We start from the raw sequence: 26,697 nt of genomic DNA on the forward strand, positions 1-26,697 counted from the left end.
TATGAAAATTACATTCCACGAGTCCCTTTGCAGCATACTGTGCGTGTGTACTACACTGCTGTGCGTACAGTTTACAATTTCATCAACGCCACGGGTCGATTTGTAAAACGGTTTATCTATATGGTATCAATCAAATTAAACCAATCAAAGACTGCCATTCCCTAAACAAAGGATTCATGTAGCATTACTGATTTTATCATAATTTTATTAAGTTCCATTATATTTATTTAAGATTTTTGAAAATTACACACCACGCGTCCCTTTGCAGCATACTTTATGGTGTACATCACTGCTGTGCGTACAATCAACGATTTCATCAACGCCACGGGTCGATTTGTAAAACGGTTTATCAGTACGTTATCATTCAAATTAGACCAATCAAAGACTGTCATTACCTAAACAAAGCATTCATGTAGCATTACTGATTTTATCATAATTTTATAAAGCTCCGTTATATTTATTTCAGATTTTTGAAAATTACAAACCACGCGTCCCTTTGCAGCATACTTTATGGTGTACATCACTGCTGTGCGTACAGTCAACGATTTCATCAACGCCACGGGTCGATTTGTAAAACGGTTTATCAATACGTTATCATTCAAATTAGACCATTCATAGACTGTCATTACCTATACAAAGCATTCATGTAGCATTACTGATTTTATCATAATTTTATAGAGTTCCGTTCTATTTATTTCAGATTTTTTAAAAGTACACACCACGAGTCCCTTTGCAGCCTAGTTGCCTGTTTACACCGCTGCTGTGCGTACAGTTTACAATTTCATCAACGCCACGGGTCGATTTGTAAAACGGTTTATCAATACGTTATCGATCAAACGAAGCCAATCCAAGACTGTCATTACCCAAACAAAGCATTCATGTAGCATTACTGATTTTATCATATTTTTATAAAGATCCGTTATATTTATTTCAGATTTTTTAAAATTACAGACCACGAGTCCCTTTGCAGCACACTGTGCGTGTGTATAACACTGCTGTGTGTACAGTTTCAGTTTACGACGCCACGGGTCGATTTGTAAAACTTTTTATCAAAAGGACCCGCCCTTTGATGGTCCTTCGATTATGTCGTCCTACAACTTACACGAATGCAGAAAAAGATTGCTGGTGATGGACCGGGAGCAATGGTTTTCATGTATTCAATTTCAAGTAATGAAACAAACAACTTCACTTATATCTAAACTGAAGACACGCTTGGTTTAAAAGTTGTTTCCTTTATAATGTAAAGGCAAACACTCTTCACACCTTAGCAGTTGAACATCTGCCAAGATTTCTGTCACACAATACAAAATCAGGTCTTGGTCAGTTTCCAATACATGCCCCCCCCCCCCAATGAATAAATGTAGGTTTCCTCGGTCAAATTTGGCAAATGAGCAGTGGAATTAACTTTCATGCGCTGGAATTAAAGCTGTTTTGCCTCTCCAATTGTGACTGCGTTTCAAATTTAGAATTCGGCCCTTCAATTTCGTATTGAGTCGAGTTATTAAAATTCCTTTAGCACATCAATTTAGCGTATCGTCATTCTTTTTCGAGACACACAAGCTTGAAGAAGCGTCTGCGAATTTCAATGCTGCTTTGTTGAATTGTTAAATTGAATGACGCTGTCCCCGCAGCATTACAGTTTTTGACTAATCATAAAAACGAAATTACCCTTTTCAGTAGCTTTCGATTTCGCGCGAATTAGAACAGGTTGTTGATGGTTAAATTGGCTGCTAATTTGCCGAAATTGACCAAGAAAATCTATTAATAAATAAATAAATAAATAAATAAATAAAATAAACAAATAATGAGTAAGGTATAAATGGCCTTAGCTTTCGATCCAAACAGGACCTTCTTCGGAGGCATAAAGTACAAAAAGAATTAATAAATAAATTTAAAAAAGAAAAAAGAAAAAAAAAATTAACACCGTATGGGCAGGGGTGTGATAGGTTGTTGACATCGAAAATAAACTAATAAAAAAATAAATAAAAATAATGTGCAAAGCGTGAAGCTTGCGAGCGCGAAAGCATCCGAATGCGAGGCATTCTTACACTAATTTTCTTTGGTTTTGAAAGCCCACAATCTGGGGTGTTTCATGTGGTTTTTATCTAAGTTAATTTTCTCATGAATTTTATCTTAGTTATAAAATCTATTAATTGGAATAAAAGAGAAAAAAGAGGATTAATCACACCCTGGTAATGAAAATATAATAAAGACAATCAGATTTAAAAGAAAGTACGGAACAGTTGCCTACAATTTTTTTCAGTCAATTTTAGGCCATCACGACAAACAAAAATAAATCGTCTGCTTATTTGACAAAATTGAGTGTCTTCACTAGTGACATTCATACTATCGCTCTAGATATATTATTTTTTACAGAGAAATCAGCAACTACCTGATTTTTCCCCCACATGTACTTATGGTAGTCCCGAATAACATGTGAAAGTCGTCAATGGTAAAACTTGCAAAGTACGAGTTGTTTTAATTATAGAAAATAATAATTGGAAAACAGCGCCCTCTATTGGTCGAAACTGGAGAACTGTGCACAAACTGTACAAATGGGCAAATCACCATGCACAAAAGAATTGGGAAATTATTTAACTGTTTCGTCCAGTTGAGTGCCTTGCAGTCCTTGATAGCCGGTCTGTGCTGGCTTACTCACTTACATCATAGATGAAGGACAGCCTTCCTCTATGCTTTATCAAACCAAAGTGTTTCTGTGTCGTATGTGAAAACATTACTTCATTCCCCCCTTAATTTTAATTCAATTGTTTTAATACTATCACCAACAAAACTTTCTGAACCTAATTTTGGTCATTTACTAAGTTTAGGGAGCTAAGACAGGCCATTTAAATTTTAACTAAATGAAGAACTTGATATAAAAAGAGGATATTGTATGGAAGAGCCACACATTTTTATTTCTCACCGATTTTTGTTTGTTCCTTCCTTCTCTAGATGCCACTTTCTTATGATACAATATTCAAAAATCAGAAATAAACAGAATGGAGCATTATACAAATGGGATAAAATCAGTAATACTAAATAAATCCTTTGTTATCGTATTGATAAACCGTTTTACAAATCGACCCGTGGCGTTGATGAAATCTTAAACTGTGCGATAGCGGTGTTGTACACACGCACAGTGTGCTGCAAAGGGACTCGTGGTCTTTAATTTAAAAAAGAACTGAAATAAATATAATGGAGCTTTATAAAATTATGATAAAATCAGTAATGCTACATGAATGCTTTGTTTAGGTAATGACCGTCTTTGATTGGTCTAATTTGAATGATAACGTGTTGATCAATTGTTTTACAAATCGACCCGTGGCGTTGATGAAATTGTAAAATGTACGCACAGCAGTGTAGTACATGTGCACAGTATGCTGCAAATGAACTCGTGGTGTGTAATTTTCAAAAATCTGAAATAAATATAACGGAGCTTTATAAAATTATGATAAAATCAGTAATGCTACATGAATGCTTTGTTTAGGTAATGACAGTCTTTGATTGGTCTAATTTGAATGATAACGTGTTGATAAACTGTTTTACAAATCGACCCGTGGCGTTGATGAAATTGTAAAATGTACGCACAGCAGTGCAGTACACAGGCACAGTATGCTGCAAATGAACTCGTGGTGTGTAATTTTCAAAAATCATCAATAAATATAATGGAGCATTATAAAAATATGATAAAATCAGTAATGCTATATGAATGCTTTGTTTAGGTAATGACAGTCTTTGATTTGTCTAATTTGAATGATATCGTATTGATAAACCGTTTTACAAATCGACCCGTGGCGTTGATGAAATCTTAAACTGTACGCACAGCAGTGTTGTACACACGCACAGTATGCTGCAAAGGGACTCGTGGTGTGTAATTTTCAAAAATCTGAAATAAATATAATGGAGCATTATAAAAATATGATAAAATCAGTTTTGCTACATGAATGCTTTGTATAGGAAATGGCAGTCTTTGATTGGCTCCGTTTAAATGATAACGTAATAATAAACTGTTTTACAAATCGACCCGTGGCGTTGATGAAATTGTAAACTGTACACACAGCAGTGTTGTACACACGCACAGTATGCTGCAAAGGGACTCGTGGTCTTTAATTTTCAAAAATCTGAAATAAATATAACGGAGTTTTATAAAAAATATGATAAAATCAGTAATGCTACATGAATGCTTTGTTTAGGTAATGACAGTCTTTGATTGGTCTAATTTGAATGATACCGTATTGATAAACCGTTTTACAAATCGACCCGTGGCGTTGATGAAATCTTAAACTGTGCGCACAGCGGTGTTGAATACACACGCACAGTAGCCTAAGCTTCAAAGGGATTCGCGTGGTCTTTAATTTTCAAAAATCTGAAATAAATATAATGGAGCTTTATTAAATTATGATAAAATCAGCAGTGCTACATGAATGCTTTGTTTAGGTACTGACTGTCTTTGATTGGCTTCGTTTGAATGATAACGTGTTGATAAACTGTTTTACAAATCGACCCGTGGCGTTGATGAAATCTTAAACTGTGCGCACGGCAGTGTAGTACACATACAAAGTATGCTGCAAAGGGACTCGTGGTGTGTAATTTTCAAAAATCTGAAATAAATATAACGGAGCTTTATAAATTTATGATAAAATCAGTAATGCTAAATGAATGCTTTTTGTAGGGAATGACAGTCTTTGATTGGCTTCATTTGAATGATACCGCATTGATAAACCGTTTTACAAATCGACCCATGGCGTTGATGAAATCTTAAACTGTGCGCACAGCGGTGTAGTACACATACAAAGTATGCTGCAAAGGGACTCGTGGTGTGTAATTTTCAAAAATCTGAAATAAATATAACGGAGCTTTATAAATTTATATTAAAATCAGTTTGCTACATGAATGCTTTGTATAGGAAATGGCCGTCTTTGATTGGCTCCGTTTAAATGATAACGTAATGATAAACTGTTTTACAAATCGACCCGTGGCGTTGATGAAATTGTAAACTGTACACACAGCAGTGTTGTACACACGCACAGTATGCTGCAAAGGGACTCGTGGTCTTTAATTTTCAAAAATCTGAAATAAATATAACGGAGTTTTATAAAAAATATGATAAAATCAGTTATGCTACATGAATGCTTTGTTTAGGTAATGACAGTCTTTGATTGGTCTAATTTGAATGATACCGTATTGATAAACCGTTTTACAAATCGACCCGTGGCGTTGATGAAATCTTAAACTGTGCGCACAGCGGTGTTGAATACACACGCACAGTAGCCTAAGCTGCAAAGGGATTCGCGTGGTCTTTAATTTTCAAAAATCTGAAATAAATATAATGGAGCTTTATTAAATTATGATAAAATCAGCAGTGCTACATGAATGCTTTGTTTAGGTACTGACTGTCTTTGATTGGCTTCGTTTGAATGATAACGTGTTGATAAACTGTTTTACAAATCGACCCGTGGCGTTGATGAAATCTTAAACTGTGCGCACAGCAGTGTAGTACACATACAAAGTATGCTGCAAAGGGAGTCGTGGTGTGTAATTTTCAAAAATCTGAAATAAATATAATGGAGCTTTATTAAATTATGATAAAATCAGTAATGCTACATGAATGCTTTGTATAGGTAATGGCAGTCTTGGATTGACTTCGTTTAAATGATAACATGTTGATAAACCGTTTTACAAATCGACCCGTGGCGTTGATGAAATCGTAAACTGTTCGCACAGCAGACTCGTGGTCTTTAATTTTTTTAAATCTGAAATAAATGTAATGGAGTTTTATAAAAATACGATAAAATCAGTAATGCTACAGGAATCCTTTGTATAGGGAATGGCAGTCTTTGATTGGCTTAATCTGAAAGATAACGTATTGATAAACAGTTTTTAACAAATCATCTTTTAGTTGATGAAGAGTTTGTATTCTGTGGCTACACATTGCTTTGTTGTTTATTTAAAAAATCTGGAAATATACTTTAAAAATCAGCAATACATGACCCCTTTGTATATTAATGGTTGTGAATAAAAATAAATAAAACAAATGTCTGAACTTAAGAGCGAAACTCCAAAACATCGGTGTAGCTACCATACAAAAATACACAAACAAATCTTAGGGAGAAAAAGCTCAAGGAATGGTAGCGAGTCTATGTATTGCTGCCCCGTTTGACGACTACCGATTACATCGGATCCTTTCGAGTAGCGATCGACTCCTGGCGTTTGGAAACTAACATCTACCCATGTGGACGTACGGCTGAAGCGCAAGCATGGCGGTCAAACTCAAGTCGAAGTAAGTAAAAAGGTTATTTAGGTCCTGTTTTTAAAGTAAATGCGGCCGTAAATGCTAATGAAGGGTCTTATGAAAACAAGTTCGTGATTTTATTCAGTGGTTACCCCCTTACATTTTACAAAAACATGTTACTACCATCTTTATTTTCTCTGAATCGCAGTTGGTTGCCAACCTCTTCGTAACCGTTACGCGCGCTGCTTTTAATTTTTATGCGACACATACATTTTTAAATTCATATTGATTGAATATTCTATTTATTCCGTGTACGGGTCCCAGTCAACTCGGTCTCAAGTCAAAATCTCGATCCCAAGTCAACTGGCTCCGTTCGTGCGTATGTGCGTATTTATAGTCTTGGTGCAACGCGTTCTTGTTTTTCCTTTCACACACAGCGCAGCAGCCAACTTACCGACAGCACCCGCATCGCCCGTAACAAGAAACGTCTTGCATCACCACTAGCGCGGAGTATCCACTAACAGTAACACCCGGTTATAAAACACTGGTCATTATCAAAGGTTTAAACACCACCACATGACCTACTTCTAGAAACTATAAGGCTCACGTGTATAATGTACATGTAGCTCTATGGCCCAAGATGTCAATGATTGGTACTAACTAAGGGAATCAATGTGTGGTGAAGAGGTTTTCAACTAGTGGTTTAAACCCATCTAGGCCTGGTTCCGTCTCGTTAAATTATCAAGAACCAGCGGTCGAACTAAATACTGACAACTCACGACCCCTCACTACAACTCACGACAACAATTTTTAAATGCACTTTAACAGAACATTTGAACATAAGTCAACCGTTAAATATATGTACACGAGTCATATGCATCTAAATCACGTTCAAACTGGTGAAAAAATTGTATTTTTAGCTGTAAAAAAAAGTGTTTTTTACCCCGAGTTTGAAACGAACGGAAATATCCGCCATGTGCTTTCAATGTACTTGGATGATTCCATTACACCACAGGGGTAGTTTTTGAGGGCTGTGTTATATTTTTATCTTTTTAGTGTTTAGCTGCTGCTTATTCTTTCTTGTAAGTAACTAAGCTGCCACTCTGGAATTCGAAGTTACTACATTAGGGGAGATTTAAATATAATATTTTTGTCAACTCCATGAGTCTGAGAGGCACAAAAAATGGTAAATAATCATCTTGCATATTGTATCACCCCTGCGGTGTAATGGAGTTGTCCAGATACTCCGAAAGACAGCACGGCGGATATTCCCGTTCGTTACTAAACTCGGGTTAAAAAACACTTTTTTTTACAATTAAAAATAGTTTTCTCATAAAAGATGTGTTTCTCATGATTTCACCTCCTGGGGAAAAGAAGCGGAGGTAGTCAAGCCTGTTGGCTTTATTTATTAGGCTATTTTTGGAGTAGTTGTTATAATTGAACCCTCCATGTTTTGAGTATTATGAATGGATTTATTAGACATTGGTAATCAAGACTGTGATCCTAGAATTTGTGTCATGTTTTTCAAAAGGGGAAAATTTTTTGCAAATTTGGTGACTAGTCTGTCAACACTTGTGCGCATTGTTTTTCGTAATGTTGGAAGGATGGAGGTTTAAATAAGATCATCGCAAATGTCTGGAAGAGCCAATCCACCTACATGTACCATGCTGACTGGAATTCCTTATGACCTTCTTATCCTTGGCCCTACTTCATCAACAATGTAGTCCTCAAATCACTGCAAGTATTTTTCATCTTATTTGTTTCTTATCACAATACAGCTTTCGTGTGGAAAGTAAGATCTCTGCATTATACACAGGGGGTAAGGTTCACCTCTCTACCAATGGACTTCATTTGTTCTGTGTACATGGAGCAAGTATCAACATACTCGACACCTCCACCGGGAAAGTGGTACATACCATCAAAGAGGTTAGTAAACTAAAAATTACATCTGCAAAATTGTTCTCTGTTACAATGGCTGACTTAAAATCTACTTTTTCAAATTAACCATACGCGTTTTGTTACAAAAAATGCATACTCTCTATTTAGTATTATGATTTACAAAATTGCTTTGCAGGAAGACTGCGACGATGTTACATCATTTGCAGTAACTCCAGATGACAAGGTAAGGTTCTGATTTGTTGGTTTGTTTTTGAGAGGGCGTCCGGGGCACCAAAGCATTTTCTCCTCGGTACAGGGCCCCTGTATGAGGAAATTGTAAACTTCTTTTCAAACATTTCCAGTGGCACCAAGGCAATGACCAGGGGAAGCGGAGGTAATAACCTCTGTTGCCTACTTGAAGTGTCGGGCCTACTTTAAATAAAAGAGGTAGTCTAGCAGTTGCAGGCAATCACCAAGTAAAACAAAACATCCACCGTTCAAATGTGAGACTTTTGAACGCTAGGTGGCAGCAGACTTACCAGGTAAATTGTCATTATTCTGATGCTTATGTGATGGTTATAAAGACTTTACTTTTTATCCTTCCGCCAATTCAGTTCGTCTTAGAAACGTTTATTTATGCCAATCAACCTGTTTTACACTTGCGCCCTCGTATGATTCACGTTCACTTTTCACTCACTTTCAAATTATATTCACGAGAGACCACACCACATAATGGACTCTGTTCTCTTCTATTTTCCAGATCAATAAATAATTGTGAATGGCAAAGCTATTCTCCTCAGTATCCCTTCTTATCGACTCTTACAACATCCTGGTCACACTTACATTTCCAAAAACAATGGATTTAAGTTTAGTCTATTACCAAAGTGGGGTTGTTTATTTTTGACGTTTGAGTAAACTTTTTTGTTTTTTTTGTTTTTTTAGTTTCTAGTAGTTGCTCATAGGAACTTGTTATTGAAGCAATGGGACTGGCAAGAGGAAAGATGCGTCCGCACATGGAAGGTTAGTGCAAGTTGTGTTTATTCTAATTTTGTATTCTGAAGCCCAGTTCATACACTTCTTGCGAATGAAATACGAATTATGACATCAGAAATTCGCAACGAATAATTCGGATGAGTTGAGCTTTGTTCAATTCCTGCGAAACAAGTTATAAGAGTCAATATTATTATCACTATAGTGCCATGAAACTTGGGCCAGTGTTTTCAGGCATTATGCATTTCGTCTAATTTATGAGTACAAAGTACATCTTAACAGCACATACGTGTACATGTGTTAGCAAAGACATAGTGCAAATATATAGTGCAAAGATATAGCTTTTATTGTAATTTTACTTGGAATTTGGCTAATGCTGCTATTCATAAATTTGTATAATAAACAATCAGTGAACATTTAAACATCTACCCACTCCTTGCAGGCCATCCATGTTGGGCCCATTGTCAGCATGGCCTTTGACCCCACCTCCACCCTGCTAGCCACTGGGAGTAGTGATAGCACCATCAAGCTGTGGGACATCGTTCAGCAGTACTGCACCCACAACCTCAAAGGTTCACAGGGAGTGGTCAGGTAGGCGTACCCCCATCCAGTCTATTACCTCTTTGTATTTCTCGATTTATAGCTGCACCTGAATCTGCATGGATGTAATTTCTCTGTTTTTAAAGGAACACGTTGCCTTGGATCGTTCAAGTTGGTCTGTAAAAAGCGTTTGTAACCGTTTGTTATGAAATGCATATGGTTAGAAAGATATTTTAAAAAATGCATGGTTTTAGTTTTACTTTGCGAACATACATGGTCGGCCATTTATGGGAGTCAAAAATTTGACTCCCATAAATGGCCGACCGTGTTAGTCGACGAGGTAAAATGAAAACCGTGCAATTTCGAGGCATATTTGTGCGGATCATTGTATTCTACTTTTACAACATCTCTCTACCCTTATGCTTTATAACAAAAGGTTACAAACACTTTTCAAAGACCAACTCGACCAACCCAAGGCAACGTGTTCCTTTAACCGAAAAGCTGTTTGTTTGTTTGTTTGTTTGTTGTTGTTTTTTTTTTTTTAAGGAAGAAAACAGAAAAGAAAAGAAACCCCAGTTTTTCGCACTAGGAAAACACACTCCCTGTTGTTTGTAATCAAGAGATAGAAATAATTTTATCCATTTGGTAATTTGTTTTTTTCTCCTCCATATTTGTTGGCAGTGTTGTTGAGTTTCATCCAGAGTCCGGTAAACTTCTGCTCTTCTCTACATCGGATGACTGCAAGATACGAGTATGGGATCTCAGTACAAGCAGGTACGACAACAACACTTTTAATTGAAAGAACCTCGCATATTATACAAATATTGACTGCTTTTACTCATGCTATGTTTAAAGCTACGACTCCCGAGGTGATCTCTGGAGCGTTCTATTTTCCCGAGACGCAGCCAAGGGAAATAGGAGTGGTCCGGGGATCACCGAGGGAGTCGTAGTTTTAACCATAGCACGAGTTAAAGCAGTCGATAATTGTTTTATAACACCCCACCAGACTATTTATCATCCTCGTACATGTAACGTTCAGACGCTCATTTCAGATACACAGAAGCACAACTGATTGGGTTCGAGGTGGTAAAAAAAAGGCGTATGGGTACCGCGCGTGCAATGTAAAAGTCTTTTGCCATGCACTAGTACTTTTGCGTGACGAAAGACTATCATATGAACGGCGGGTTTCTAGTAAAACTAAGACATATATCATACGGTGCGCTCTAAACCAATGAAAAGGCAGAATTTTTGTAAGGGGTGTTATAATACAAAAAAGTGGTCATCTCAAAGCGAGGTCATCTCAAAGCGAGGTCATCTCAAAGCGAGGTCATCTTAAGGCGAGGTTATTTCAAAGGGCCCTTTATTTTTTCACTAAGTTATACGGGGCTGTGTTGGTTAATATAAGATCCATTTATTTACATAGCACCATGTAACAGTTTTCAGGGTGTTGTTTTTACTATTGAAGCTGCTGTAGGTTTCCAACCAACAGGTTTTATTGCCACTAATTTTAAGAGTGATTACCAAACGTATGCCATTAAAGCCATTGGACCCTTTCGGTACAGAAAACAAAAAAAAGTTCACAGATTTACAAATAATTTACAGGGTTTACAGAAGGTAATGGTGAAAGACTTCTCTTGAAATATTAGTCCATGAGATGCTTTACTTTTTGAGAAAACGGTAAAACAATATAAATTCTCGTTAACGAGAATTACGGATTTGTTATAAACACATGTCATGACACGGCGAAACGCGCGAAAACAGGAGTGGGTTTTCCCGTTATTTTCTCCCGACTCCGATGTCCGATTGAGCCTAAATTTCCACAGGATTGTTATTTTATATATAAGTTGTGATACACGAAGTGTGGGACTTGGACAATACTGTTTACCGAAAGTGTATAATGGCTTTAATAACGAAGAGACATGAATAGGCAAACCTCAATATGATTCCGACCTCAGTCGACTAAAGAGGGCGAGATACTTTAGTGTCATACAGCAACAATTTCACAATCACAAGTGTGGCATCGGGAGATTAACTCGATAGTAATTTAGTTTACTTTTTAAAAATCCATCTGGGTTGCTACTTCTTGTTTGTTCGCTCTCTTCTCCTATTTATATTTATACGGTTTCTTTAACGTTTTTTATTTTCTGTAATTTGCATTTTTACCTGTGAAAATAATAAATAAATGAATTTATTCTTGGTTCACTTCCTCAGATGTAAAGCTATATTAGAGAGCCATTACAGTGGAGTCACCAGTATGGCATTCACCGAGGATGGCATGACGATGTTCAGTTCAGGCAGGGATAACATTGTGACTGTGTGGAACTTAGAGACGTATCAAGCCACCAAAACAATTCCTGTCTATGAGGTAAGTTAAGTCTACTGATTGAGCCCCTTGAAACAAGTCTAGAAAAGACCCAGCCATTAGGCTTGATCATTATAGCTAGACCAGCATGCACCTCATTCAATAGTGCTTGCACAATGGGTCTGTGCAAAATTTTCTACGGCCAATCACATCTGCACAATAGTCAATTGGGCTTCTATAATATTTGTTCCAGTTTGTGCAAAACTACGACATCTGTTGTCAATATAGTCGCAGCCTATTTAAAGAAGAACAAAACAAGATTGTTTGTGTTTGAGTTAGGTTTTTCGCAGCTATTTTTGGGGGTTCTAATCAGGGGTTCAGCAAGATAAGGGCAGGGGTTAAAATCAAACCATTTAAATTGTTTTGAAAATACTGAATTAGAGCACTGTTCATAAAGTATGTTTGTTGTTGTAATGAATCATGCTAAAATTTTAAAATTTATTTGTTGACTTCTAGCTGCTTATACAAAAGAACAAAAACCATATTAGTTGTTTACAGCAGACATCGTTCCCACTGCAAACCTATTGTACTATTTCTGCCATGTAAAAGGCTGACAGCTTTTATTAATTTCTCTATTGGTGATTTTTAATGCTAGCCTTTAGAGTCTGTCATCGTACCACCATCTGACGTGGATTGCAGTAAGATTGGCATCAGTGGTAACGGCTCATTCTTCATCACTGCTGGATCTCAGGGTAAGTCTTGGTACTAGACCGGGGATTTGCTTCGTGTTAAGTCTCCTTGCATCCCTTGTGGGTTCGTGGCTGTTGATATAAAGTGGAATTACGTTTTTTTCCCCCCCCTTTCCAATTTGTGGTCTTCAAGTTCAATGTGAATTTGATGTTCAATTTGGGGGGTGAGTAGTAGGGGTAATAATAATAATGATAATAATAATGTACATTTATAGGGCGCACATATTTATTAAAAATGCTGAAGGCGTCAACAAGAAAGTCACAAAACCACTGAATTATTTAAAAGCAACTCCCATCAGATGAGTTTTAAGCTGTGTCTTGAATGTTGATATGCTGGTGCATGACCTAACGGATGGCGGTAAAGAGTTCCAGAGAAGAAGGGCTGCTGGAGCAAAGGATCTATCCCCCCATGATCTGTTCATTTTTTTGATCGGAGGCCGACTCTTCCAGGAACAGAATGTTGGATATGGCACGATAAATATTGCGGTGCTAAACCAGACAAAGGCTTGTAGGTCAGCAAGAGAATCTTGTAAATAATACTCTCATTGATGGGCAGCCAGTGAAGTTCTTTAAGTACCGAAGTGATGGATGCTGACCAGCTTGCTTGCACAACAAGACAGGCAGCTGAGTTTTGTGTCTTTTGCAGCTTATGGAGCAGATGTTTTGGAAGTCGGTACAGTAGTGCATTACAGAAATCCAATCGATAGGTGACAAAGGTGTGCACTAGTTGTTGGGTAGCTTGAAGTGTAAAAATATGTCTAATGGGTAAACATTTTGATTTTGCTGATCCTTCCAGGTTGTCTTGAGAAATTGTAAGTTTACTCATTTACCTTTACACGCTTCTGTTCGTAGTTAATTGCCGCCTAGCAGTGGCTGACCAATATGTTTGACTTGTTTCTTCCATGTGCAGCACTTTCAATTGATATGTGTAGACTTCTTTCAGTCTTTCCCTGCTTCATTCATGTGGTCAGTTGGACCGTTCATGTAATACATGTATGTTCGCCATGTATGTTTGTATGGTCCCCGAAACGCAAGAGGGCCTGGGTAAACTTGCCCTAATTCGGGATGTGTAAAAAACAAACTTTGCCCTAAATCCGGACATGCAATTTGTAGCGTAAAATTGTCCGTTTTTTTTGTCATCAGATATTCTCATGCCTGGGCCTGGGATTGGACCATTAGGCTTTACTGAAACAAGATCGTAAACTGGACTTAAAAACCCTTTTTTTAAACTGGGTGCATGTTTTTTTTTTCTGCCTTGTTTTCTGACAGGGTCCTGAAGTTTGGCCATGTGTTGGGAAGTGGTATATCTTTGCCCTCAGTCACACGGCATATAGGTGGAGTAGTTTTTTACTTTCGGTGTTGTCGAGTTCCTGTTTTTATAGACTCATCTCTGTATCGGTCAAATACCAAACTGATACGATCATGTGCTGCCCCTGTCAACAGAACTGCACATTACATGTGTATAGCTAACTCTCCGAACGCCTTTGCTTCTGTTGGTTTACGGATAGCAATGATTCGTGCCTACCAATCTATCACAAGGCACGATCGACCACCACTCAGATTAGTAACACTGGCCAAAACAGATTTATCCCTTTTTCTGGGGAAATTATTCATCTCTGCAAGACACATTGGCACTGGCAAGAGTTCATGCTTAAGAGCTGCTACAATGCTATGAACCACACTGACGGCTTCTTTCCTCGGACACAAACCTTCTTCGAGTGCTCATCACTCCTGGGGAAACCGTTCTTTCTCTCAGTCAGGTCCTTCCCTGTGGAACTCACTCCCCATCAAACTGAGAAAGGAGACTTCCTTCAACACTTTCAAGAACAATCTCAAAAGTCATCTTTTTTAATCGGCTGCTTCTCCTTCTGTTTATTTTGTTTTATAGATGTTAGCTTTGTAAGGGTTCCTTCACCAGGAGCGTCATCTGTGACAGACATGGCGCATTATAAGTTTCCTGTACTATTTTTATTGTTATTATTATGTTATTAATAATGTGGGAAAGATCAATACTTCTTCCAAACGCATAACTTGCAACAAGCCAATTTTCGACAGAGTATACTGTTGGAAACGTCAAGACCAAACCGGCTCTTTTCAGGGCCAACACTCACTTATTAGAGATTTACATATGGTTGTACGGGCAAGTTTACTATTTATTTGTAGTTTCTTCTTATAGAACATTTCTGTCTGCTTTCAGGATTGTTGTCTTGCTTGTGTCACTGTGTTGAACAACTTCATAATATAGAGTTTCGAAAGGTACAGGCTTGTTTTTCTTTGAAGCGTCATTATAGAGACTACGTGTCTCTGTCTGTGGTGAACTGTACATGAAGCCTGTCTCGTACAAACATACATCTTAATGCCTGCTGGCTATTTTCTCTTGCATTCAGCAGTGATTGTTGAGTAGTTTTAGTTGCAAGATCTTTTGGTTCAAGACTTTGCAGCACACTCTGACTGGGATCTAAAGAAAAAACTTGGAACCTTTGAAAGACACACATCAGTGACTGTTCGTCCTTGTTGTCACGCTGAGGCCTGTGTGGGATTGCTTCATTGTGATGAGTCCCATTCGTGTGCCACGTCAAGTTTTCATCTTTCACTTGGTCCATATATTGACATCGGTATTGGTCTTGCTTCAAGGCTCTGATCACATTAGTACTAACGAGGACTGGTACACGTCGTCTGTACCTATCTGAGGGGACAACAAATGCAGGGATGTCGTCATAGGTAACACTAAGAATTACGATGGAGATCGGGACAACAAGATATGGCACGTTCCGTCCACTCGCGCCTTCTATTGAAACGTATGCAGGTAGAAGTGATTTGGTCTGCAAGTTGGAGTTGTTCTTCCAGAGTTCTTCAGTGATTGATGTTATCTGTGAGCCGGAGTCTATGAGTGCTAGGTAGTTTTCATCATCTTCTTTGATGACATCTTCATTATTAGGTCCGATGAGTTGTTGGAAGTCTGGTTTGGCTGGATGAGTCAGAGAAGACTGTTGATGAGCTGGGCGTTCATTTACTGGGCGTGTGGATTCTGGCTCGCAGACGGTTTGCCCATTGGCCGCGGGCCTCCCAAGTTTAAAGGAACGTTTCTGCACCCTCTAGCAATGTGTCCTTGCTGACCACATTTATGACAGATGAAGACCCTGTTGGTGGTATCCCCTTGTTGTCTCGTTGAGGTTCTTCTTGGGTTGCTGGCAAGTTCTTCTACCTTTTTGGTGAGGAGGCTCATTCTAACCATCCGATCCAAGAATATCGTGGTCAGTCTTCTTGTTGGGTGGTTGAAAGGTAGTCGGTGCTTTGTGAGGATTGGGTTGCTGATATTAATGTGACTGTGCCGACTTCTGTGTTTGTACTCTGACTTCAGGCTTAGTCGTTTGTTCAAGTCGCATCTCTCTCTCAAGTTGTCTAACTTCTTCTCTGCAACTCATGGAACGTCATCTCGTGTGGTCTCATAGGTGCGATTCGTCGAGTTACTCTTTCATCTTTTACTCCTCGCATGAATTGTTGCGTCAGCATGTGGTTGCGGTTTGGAAAAGGTATGTTCTTGCTCATGCGTTCTTCTATGGTACGGAGTGTAGCTTCAAGTTCCACTGCAAAGATGCTGGCCGATTCATTGGGACTCCTCATACGTGCATAGAACTTGGCTAGTGGATCACCAATCATCATGAGCTCACCAAACTGTGCCCTCAGCTCAGCAAATGTGGAGTCTGTTGTCTGGACGGAAGGTTCAATACTAGTTTTCTTGCTGCTCCACCCAAGTACCTCACTATTGTTGCAAACTGCATTTCTATCGGCATCGCTGTGTTTTCTATCAGGTACCGAGTGTCTCGCCCAGTCGTCGACATAGGTGCTCGAGCCTTCTTTTCCTGTGAGGTGTGGGTTCTGTCTGATGTGAAGAAAGGTATTGATGTTCTTAGTCTTCGGATTGTTCGGCTGTGGAGTATGCGATGAGAAGTTGAGGTAGTCTGGTGCTACGTGTCTTTGTATGGGCGTAGAAATCAGCTGCAATGTGTGACTTGAGATTAGAAGACACTGCCCATCTGTTGTTTTGGTGATACCTATTTATGGTCAAGTCCTTTCTCAAGGGCACAAGGGAATCTGAACCCGCACTCAGTTGCTGACAACACAAGAGCTTGGGTCCGGTGAACTATATCGCTCACCCACGACATGCATTTTAGTTGTTTGAGTTACCAGATGATAAAGGATTCTGAGGTTGTCTTAAATACAATAAACTCCACATTGCTTTCTCTCCCCCCCTCCCCTCTTTAGGTCTGCTTAAGGTATGGGATGCTTCTACAGCGAAGTGTGTATTCACTCAACAGCGACAGCTCCCTGACCTCCCTCAGCCTGAAGGTCAGAGTGAGGGCAAAGGTCATGATCAACAAATGGGGAGCCACATCAACCAGGCAATGTTCTGTGGAGCGTTGGGCGTTCTCGCTGTGGTCACCTACGATCATAACATCCTCTTGTTCAGTGTGAAGGATTTTGAACTCAACAAACAGGTTTGTAAAAAAAAAAAGAGACTCTGAAAACAAAGTTTTATTATTGCACACTTTTAACTCTTTCATGCGCCGACAGGTCGCTAGGGATCAGTTTAAACCCCTTCAGAAAAATATTTTTAAAACGAGCAAATAAAGATCGCATGGCCACACAGTTTTCAGAATGGGAAAAAGGACTCTTGCGTGCTCTTTTGCTCTGTTTTTGGGAGGTCGCCATTAGCTGAAAAAACTAGTATAAAAAAAATGTTGGGATTTATCGATTTATCGCTGAAATAAATGGTGCATGACATGCATGAAGGTGTTAAACCAGGCAGTTCTGTAGTTTTTCAATATTAAATTTTTCTAAAATAGCATAAATTGGAATACCAGTAAATGCCATACATAACTTTTTGCCGGTGACTGGTTTCCGCCTAACATGTATCTTTTTGCTTCGTCAGACATTCGTTAAGCAGTATTCCAGTGTATTTTGGGGTTTTACATAATAATGTACACTGTACACTGATGTGTGTAAAGCACTGTATACTCAGTGCTGAGTCCTGTAAAAAAGAATCCATGGGCATATTGCTCAGGTGGGATTGGAACCCTGAACCTTTGCCAATCTCGAGCAGATGTCTTGCCATTAGACCACAGAGACTGCCCGGTAGCCCGAGGCAGTTTCAAATCCCATTCCATTATTTGTATACAGAATGACCAGTTGCTGAATACTTGATAAATGTGTATTGTAATCTTTTTGTCCATGCAGTTTGTTGGGTACAATGATGAGATCCTTGATCTATGCTTTATGGGTGAGAATGATACACACATTGCCGTGGCAACTAATAGCGAGCAGCTTCGTGTTTTTGAGCTTTCCTCCCTCAGCTGTCAGATTCTACCTGGACATACAGGTAAGTTCTTTATTGTGTCTGTCCAAAAGATTTGTTTAGTCTTAGATCTTATGGCTATCAACTTTGTGGATTCAATTGTGTTTTTAAGTTCACCATTTGTGTTTGTTTTTCTTGTAGATATTGTCCTCGCACTTAAAGTTTTTAAGAATGGACTGATGTTAGCCAGTAGCTCCAAGGTGAGTTTAAGTTTCCTTGAAAGTTTGATTGATTAGAATTTATTCAAATTATATGAAGGATATGGTCAAAATGGTTAATTACATGATCACTCACCTGTTCCCATCTGACACTTTTGTTAATTTTTTTATTATCAACTTTCATCATCATCATCATAGCTGTCCTCCTGAGGCAGGTCATTTTTACTGGTGGGGATTTCTGAAATTACGTGAGAAAAAAACACAGGCAAATTACTTGTGTGGGATTTGAACCCACGCTCTGTCCTGTATTGCACGACCACGACCCTGCCAGTTTTAATACTGGTGTTCAAGACCTCGATGTAGCACTCTTTTAATCCCTTTTTATTGAAGATGTTGAATAAGACATTGACAATTTGTTTCTTGGGGCTTGTTTGTTCGTAGGACAACACTGTGCGACTTTGGTGTATGGAGCCAACCACAGGCTCGGTCTACTGTGTTGCAATAGGTAAAGGACATACACATTCAGTTGGAGCACTGACTACTGCAAGGTGAGAATACTGTTGGTTTAAATCCTTTAGAATCTGATGAAATTAATTTGCTCCAGAATCAAACTTCAAAGTTCAAAGTGGTGTTACAACCTCGCGTTTACTTTTCAAAGCCTCTTCATAGCGTCCACATAGTAGAAGCATCTGTCTCGACAGTGTCCTATCAAGTCAATATAATAGAGGTTACTGGTTCACAATAGCTTCCAAACAAACATACATTAGAATTCATCAATGGTTTTTGGTTTGATTAGCCATGTGTAAGTTCAAATCTGGACAGGATATAGTGTTATGACTTTATACACTGTCACAAGGGAACTCTGACCTTTGATTGTTTTTAAGAATATGAAAGTGTTTATTTTTTATACTGTTTAGGGCTTAAAGGGTTTGGGTACTTGTACAATATGAAACACCATTTCTACAGACTTACATTTAACTTACACGGTTTAACAATAAAGATTGCAGAAAGCTTCTCTTAAAATGTTACTTGCTGGGGTGCTGTAGTTAAAAAAAAATTATAATATGTAAAACAATTTCATATAAATAAGTTCAGCTCAATGAGACGAGTATTACTTTATCATGTTTCGTGGATTTACACGACTCTGTTGAAAACATTGCTCTGTCATTTTCACTTTTGTTCTCAAAATTTCTAATAGACAAGGTTTTTGAAGAATTTTTTTGTCTGAACTATTTCTATGAACTTTTGTTTTCAGACTATCTAACAAGTTTTTCGTCAGCGGCAGTGAGGACTGTACCATCAAGATTTGGGATATTCCATCAACCCTACCCACTCAGAAAGGCAGCATACCCGCTCAAATTCATGGAAGATTCACTGAGCGTGCTCATGAAAAGGTATGTGATTCTGTTCCGTTCTCATTGAGCATATTCATATGGTAGGCCTACTTGCATAATAATATAATTAAAAAAATAAAATTTGTTCTAAAAAGTTTTTCCTTTTATAAGGAAAGCATTAGACACGTTTGGTAATTGTCGAAGACCGGTATTCTCACTTGGTGTATCCCAACATGCTTAAAATATCTAATCTGTGAACATTTGGACTGGATTGGTCATCGAAATTGCAAGAGAATAATGAAAGAAAAAACACCCTTGTTGCACAAATTTGTGTGGCTTCAGATGACTAAAAAAAGGCTTCTTTGCACAAATTTGTGTGGCTTCAGATGACTAAAAAAGGCTTCTGTATCTGTGCGGGAATGACTGTAGGTCAGTAATAGTTGAAGCATGATGCATTAAACATGTTAATTAACAAATCTGTACAATTTTGACTCATTGTTCATCAAAGTTGCAAGAGAATAACAAAAGGAAAACACCCTTGTTGCGCAAATGTGTTGTGTGATTTCAGATGTCTAAATAAAGGGCTTCAGGCTTGAAGCCTTTTTATTATTTGATTGAGAAATTACCTCATTCTCATAAACTATGTTACTTCAGAGGGAGCCGTTTCTTACAATGTTTTATACTATCAACAACACTCCATTGCTCATTACCAAGTAAGGTTTGATGGTAACAATTATTTTGAGTAACTACCAATAGTGCCTTTTATAGTTGTTTAGATCTCTATGATTCTTTTTACAGGACATTAACTCAGTTGCTATATCGCCCAACGACAAACTGCTAGCCACTGGTTCTCAAGACAGGACAGCCAAACTATGGCACCTTGAGAAGGAGACTAGCCTGGGGTCATTCAGAGGTCATAGACGTGGTATTTGGTGTGTCCAGTTCTCTCCTGTTGATCAGGTTTGTTCGGATTGCAATGTATATAGGAATGTGTAGATTCGCTGCCAGTTCAACCCAAGTTTTCTCAGCTGTGGCTGTGTATTATTTACAGTTTTGATACTTTTTGTCGATCAAGTTTTTAATAGAAGTTGCAGCTTCATCAGTCGTTAAGTTTTTGAGAAAAATTGGAAAATTACAGATTAATGTTTGCGTCAATCCATTGTACATGCCATTTGACATTAACGAAGACAAAAATAATTTTTGTGAATTTTTTTTTTACTCTCAAAGACTACAACACTACAGCAAGTAATATTTTATGGGAAACTTCTACCAATATTATCTTTGTGAACATTTGTAATTTGTGTCCTACAATTGTACATAAACCCTTTAATTGTACAGAACAAAGGAATGTCCACTTGAAAAGTAAAGTTGTGATTGTTAAATTTACTGTTTCTTTTTATGGTGTTTGTTTTCATTTAGGCCTTAGCAACAAGCTCAGCGGATGGTTCCATCAAGATCTGGGCTCTGTCTGATTTCAGCTGTGTCAAGGTGAGACAAAGTTACATCTCAAATTCAAATTCCCAATGTGCCAGATTTGTAGTATTTTTATCACTTCCGGGGGAAGCGATTCGTCCTGCACAGTTTTGATAGGCGTTCTGTCACTTTTGTAGCGCCACAGGTTAAAGTTGCTTAGAGATGGTTTGTAACGGCTTCTTTAAAAGTATTGTTGTCCGTGATTGATATGATGTCTGTGGTGGTAATGTGTTCTAGTCTTTTATAACTGTTTTGGGTATGAATGAATATACCCCTGGAAGTGATACTATGAAGTGATATGTTTGAGAGCGTCCTCATACAAGCTGTCAAAAGTACGGCGCATCGTAATTTCTACAGATCTTTGTCTCATTACATGTACTTGAACAAGGGAAGAATTTGTAAACTGAGATAAGTATATGTCCAAAAATTGTTTTAAGATTTTTCATCATTGCTTTTTATTTCTCCACAGACGTTTGAGGGCCATGATGCATCAGTGTTGAAGGTCCTCTTTCTATCCAGAGGGATGCAGCTTGTTTCATGGTAAGGAGAAGTTTGTCCCTGGTTGCATCCTCCATGAGGACTGCTGAATTGGCTTGTGGTATGTGGTAAAGGAAGAAACTCTCTCTGCCTAATGAAGTTAGTAGTTTTTGGGGTACATAACTTTGTTTGCTGTGTCGCCATTGCTGGGTCACGGCAGCGCATTGTTTGTACACAAAGACATTGAAAAATCATTGTCTTTTAAACATTTGCATAAATCTACTAATTTTATTTTAAACCTTTTTTTTCTTTAGTGGCTCGGATGGCTTGCTAAAACTCTGGACAATCAAGACCAATGAATGTGTGAAGACATTTGATGAACACAGCCAGAAAGTCTGGGCGTTAGCTGCCAACAGAGGGCAGGATTTAGTGGTCAGCGGTGGCGGTGACTCAAATATTCTAGTTTGGAAGGTAACTCAACGAATTTATCCCCGATCTTTCAAGTTGGGAGTCAAATTGCATTTAAAGACTCTAGTTATCATGTAAACAAGCATTTGCTCGCCACATTAATTATAATAATAATAGTGGCTTCTTATAATGCTCAAATCCGTCACTCAGCGACGCTCTTGGCACTCCCCTGGTCACCATGCCTGTACAGTATACAGCCTGTTTGCCAAATATGTAGTGCACTAAGCTAAACCAATCACAAGAACCATCTCTCCCCTCACAGGTACCCATTTACCCCTGTCTGGGTGGAGAGAAGCAATTACAGTTGATTGTATTGCTGAAGGCCACAATTGTCATGACCAGGATTTGAACCAACCCTGAACTTGAGACCAATGCTATAAACCGCTTGCCACATAATAAAAGTAGAATAAGAATAATAAATATGAACACTGTCTGCAAATGTTTGTTTCTAGCTCGACCAATCCTGTATGATACCTTTCTTGTCTCTTATTGGATGGAATCTGTACCAACTTCATGCACCTAGTGAACTTTCAAAGACTATTTTGTGTACATAATAACCATAATTGTTTTTATCTTCAATCAGGATGTTACAGAACTAGAGCTGGAAGAGGAAATGGAGAAAGAAGAAGACCAAATTGAGAAGTAAGTTCCCTAAACATCCGAGCCTGGACCCAATGTCTTAAAACTCTTAAAGTTTAAATAATGTTTAAATAATTTATATGCTAATAAGCACACATTTTCAGGAAATCGTCCCCCAAACGGATGTCCTTAACATGGCATTAAAAAAAATATATTAAAAAAAATCACTTTGTGAGTCAGCAGAGAGAGCTGAAAATGTGACTTCTCCATAAACATGTTATGTAAGTCAACCCTTATACTCAACAGCAATTTCCTACCTGTTTTCCAGGGGCCAAGTAGCACGCCTGTAACTTATGACGTCTTGCTTGCCACAAAGGAAGGACAACTTGTGTGTTAATCTCAAAGTTTTTGCTTCATCTTTCTTTGTTTCTTTTTTGTTCACAGGGAGCAGGAATTATCTAATTTGCTTCATGACAAGAAATATCTGAAAGCAATCGGTCTGGCCATTACACTCAATCAACCTTTCCGGGTACTCACTATTATGAAAAGTAAGCAAACTCATTGGTACACTGTATTATCTATTTTGTTTGGTACAACCCTAGCATTAGTAGCAGTGCCCTGTGTCAATTATAATTATGTGCAATGCCATGCATTTTAAATTGTAAATTACTACTTTTAGATTAATTGCTTATAACATTTATAGAATTGATTACTGTAGTAAAACAAACACAAGGCCAAAAGTGACTTCCCAACCTTTATGTTGGCCACAACTTGAACTTTCACAAAGGTCATGTTATGCGTTGAAGAATAGTCTGTAATTAGAACACAAAATCTGAGAGACATAACCGACAGTAGTGCTTTTCAGTTGCAATGAAGTGCATAAAAACTTATATTTTGCTATAACCACATTATTTCACTTTTTAACCAAGTAAGTTTTTACTGCCGTTAATTTTAAGAATGATTACCAAACGTATACCTTTCCTTAAATTGAAACATTATTTTGATTATTGCTCACAAACTGCAATTATCTTCTCTGACTTCAAGACATTTTGGATGAGCCCGGTGGAGAGCAGAAACTGGAAAGGACAATGAAGAAGATGAGGCAAGACCAAATAGGTGAGGGAACTGGAACCCCCTTACTGGGGGTAGGGGGGCTAAGGGGTGGGGCGGGTCATATTCGACAAGTATGGGAGGGTGATCCCATTAAGGTTTGGGCCCAATTGTATTGAGCTGTAGACAACATGCTTTTAAACCAATCTGTTCAGAAAAAATAGTCAGCATACTAGTTACGGATGATCCATGTGTCGGAGTACATATTTAGGCTGGTAACCTTATTGTGGTTAGCATAATTTTGTTGTGCTTAGCTGTTTTTTTTTGCGTAAGCAGCTCCAGGAAAGTTTGTACATATGTCATGAGGTGGGAATGGGAGGTTAATAGTGAGATGCCAAGAGTTGAGAGTATTTAAAAAACAATTTATGATTCAGAGAGACTTAGTGATGCAAACATGGTAGTACATGTAGAATGTTATAAAGAAAGGCGAGTTCTCAAGATACATACATGGTGTTACTGCAAACCAAATATATGTTTACAACTTGTCTGAAACCTAGCTGAGTTAATAGGTTTGTGCTTCCTTTTATTTTTTTAGAGTCTGTTCTAGGTTTCTGCAAGCACTGGAACACCAACTCTAAGCACTGTCACACAGCGCAGACCGTCATTGCAATCATCCTGAGACAGGTGACCCCAGATGACCTCTTGACCTTTCCTTCAATGCAACAGACACTGGAAGGCTTGATTCCATACACAGGTAATTTTGTTGTAAGTCTTTGATTTGTACTTGGTAAGTCAAAAAGAAGTTCACCAGGATTGTTGATTATTTTCAGAACAGACAAATGACACTCAAAAAGTTGATGTAACAAGCACTCCTAAGAAGAGTTATGTCTATTTAAATAAAGGTAGTCATAATAATGCAAGGCACTCTAAGAGACCAACTTAGCTAACAAATTATTGACTTCAGGCCAGTGGCGTGTCATGGCCAAGTACTGGTGTTGTCAGCAGAGTGTGGGTTTAAATCATTCTTTGATTTGTATGTCCATCCTCATTGGTGTAGAGGGGACTTCAAGCATAGGTGAAGCGTTTTCCCTGATCATATTCCCTGAGCATGAAACCAGACTTTCTCCTTTCTAACCCATGCACTCTTGGTCTGTTGAGATGTAGAACGATGAGCAATTCCAATCCAACAGCTTTATTTCATGTACTGCATGTCTTTGGAACTCCTTGCCTGGTGGATGTTTCCCTCCATCCTTTGATCTAGACTGTTTTAAGAGAAATATCAATTCCTACCTTCAGCTCCCCAGAATTATTGTTCAAATTGGATAATTTTTCTTTTTGTAGCCCCTTACCCAGAGTGGCTCATAGCCTAGTTTGGGGGCGAACTTGCATATTTGAAAATGTTTATCTACATCCATTGATTTATTTATTCTCTCTATCCAATCAATACTACAGAGCGTCATTTTGAGAGGATGAATCGTCTACTACAGCAGGCAATGTTTGTGGAGTATACCTGGCAATGCATGAGACGAGCTACAGCACCTGTTGACGATAGGTTGGTTCAATTTCCCTTAGTCTCTCTCTCACACCTCCATGGTTATTTTGACTTTTATTTAAGCCAGGCAAGTTATACCTTAACATGGGATTTGGGGCATGGTGAGGTATCAATGTATGCTATGTGTACATCTACTTTCTGTGTAGACTATGTTCTTTTGAGAATTTGTCTTGCCATATATTCTACTACCGCAGAGTAGATTGTTCAGAATTCGGGAGACTTGTCAGTTCTGAAAAGTGTCCTGAATTCCAAAAATCTTTTCAGCGATAATGAGACAAGTTCTCTAAAGAACGTAATCTTCCCAGCAAGTAGATGTGACAAACCAAATATAAGTTGAACAATGTTGTTAATTGCTGTTTATTGATTTTTTTGCAGTCTTGTCCTGAAAAGTAGTATGGGAGAGACAAGTGCATCATTTGTCATCGATACAGAACCTACGGTTGTTACTGGAAACATCACTGACAGACTTAAGCTGGGTCAAAGGTCAACAGATGCTGAAGAGAGCAGTGAAGATGATGAAGAAGATGATGATGATGAAGATGATGTTGAAGATGATCTTGAAGATGCTGAGATGGAGGAAGATTCTTTGAAAGGACTTATGAGTGGTGAGGACAACGACGAAAGTAATGACCAAGGTGAGAGGTCACAGAGAGGTCAGAGTTTACCAGGGGTCAGAGAGGCTGGCGAGAGCAGTGAGGAGGATGACGAGGAAGCCAGTATGGAGAAAGATTCTTCATCGAGTGACGACGATAACGACGATGGTGGACATCGTGAGGAAGAGCTCATTACACCCGAGAAAACCAAGAAAGTCAAACCCAAGAAGAAAACCCAACAAGAGATGATTTCCTCACCCAAAACAACAAGTCTCAGCAGCGTCAAACATAAAGCGTCACCAAAGTTGACACCCAAACTCCTACGCAGCAAAAAGAGGAAATCTGAGATGGCGGATTCCATTGGAAGTGATGGTACGGCGGACGTCGATGAAAGCGATCACGATGAGGATGATGGGATCGCAATCAGAACTAGAAGCAAAGATACAAAAAAAATCAAAACAAAGACACCACGGAAATCACCCGGTGCTGGTAAGAAGAGGACCGTAAAAACACCGTCTTCTATTGGTAAGTCAGCCAAGAAAGCTAAGATCGCTGGACTGTCCACGTCCTTGCGATCATAGAGGTGTTTTAGCTAGCACTTGGAGATTAAGGTAATTAATAATTTTAAGTAATTTGTAATAAGTATAAGGGCTATCAGGCCTTGAATTACATGGTCTCTCTTATGGCCTTTGTTGTCCCATGTTTTGGCCTTGGTGCCCCTGTAAAGGTTTCCCATAGACTTTTAGATTTTCAAATGGAAGTGCCCTTTACAAAATAAAAATGGCAATGTCCTCTCACGGGACCTACAGCTTTACGCCCATTCAGAGGATGAAGCAACAATGGTTTTAAAATGTCTTTCTTAAGGACACAAGTGTCGAGACCGGGACTCGAACCCACAAGCTGTTGATCAGAAACACCAGATTTTTTCCCGCTCTTATCCGCTCGACCATGACACACCACAGATGA

The 26,697-nt window shown here is 38.5% G+C and overlaps 1 protein-coding gene across 1 annotated transcript; it reads left to right on the top strand.

Moving 5' to 3' along the window:
- Positions 1-6,231: 6,231 nt before the first annotated feature.
- LOC139944321 (transducin beta-like protein 3) lies at positions 6,232-26,312 on the top strand. The gene is made up of 23 exons (XM_071941313.1): positions 6,232-6,280; positions 8,011-8,158; positions 8,307-8,354; positions 9,053-9,130; positions 9,543-9,691; positions 10,322-10,414; positions 11,852-12,005; positions 12,598-12,694; positions 16,958-17,190; positions 17,930-18,071; positions 18,189-18,247; positions 18,647-18,753; positions 19,461-19,599; positions 20,338-20,499; positions 20,959-21,027; positions 21,482-21,552; positions 21,804-21,960; positions 22,541-22,599; positions 22,981-23,084; positions 23,581-23,652; positions 24,182-24,340; positions 25,039-25,138; positions 25,514-26,312. Exons 1-23 carry the CDS (start codon positions 6,258-6,260, stop codon positions 26,310-26,312), a joined length of 3,222 nt encoding a protein of 1,073 aa, XP_071797414.1. The 5' UTR covers positions 6,232-6,257.
- Positions 26,313-26,697: the final 385 nt, after the last annotated feature.

Source organism: Asterias amurensis, chromosome 11 (genome assembly GCF_032118995.1).
Source record: "Asterias amurensis chromosome 11, ASM3211899v1".
NCBI lineage: Eukaryota > Metazoa > Echinodermata > Asteroidea > Forcipulatida > Asteriidae > Asterias > Asterias amurensis.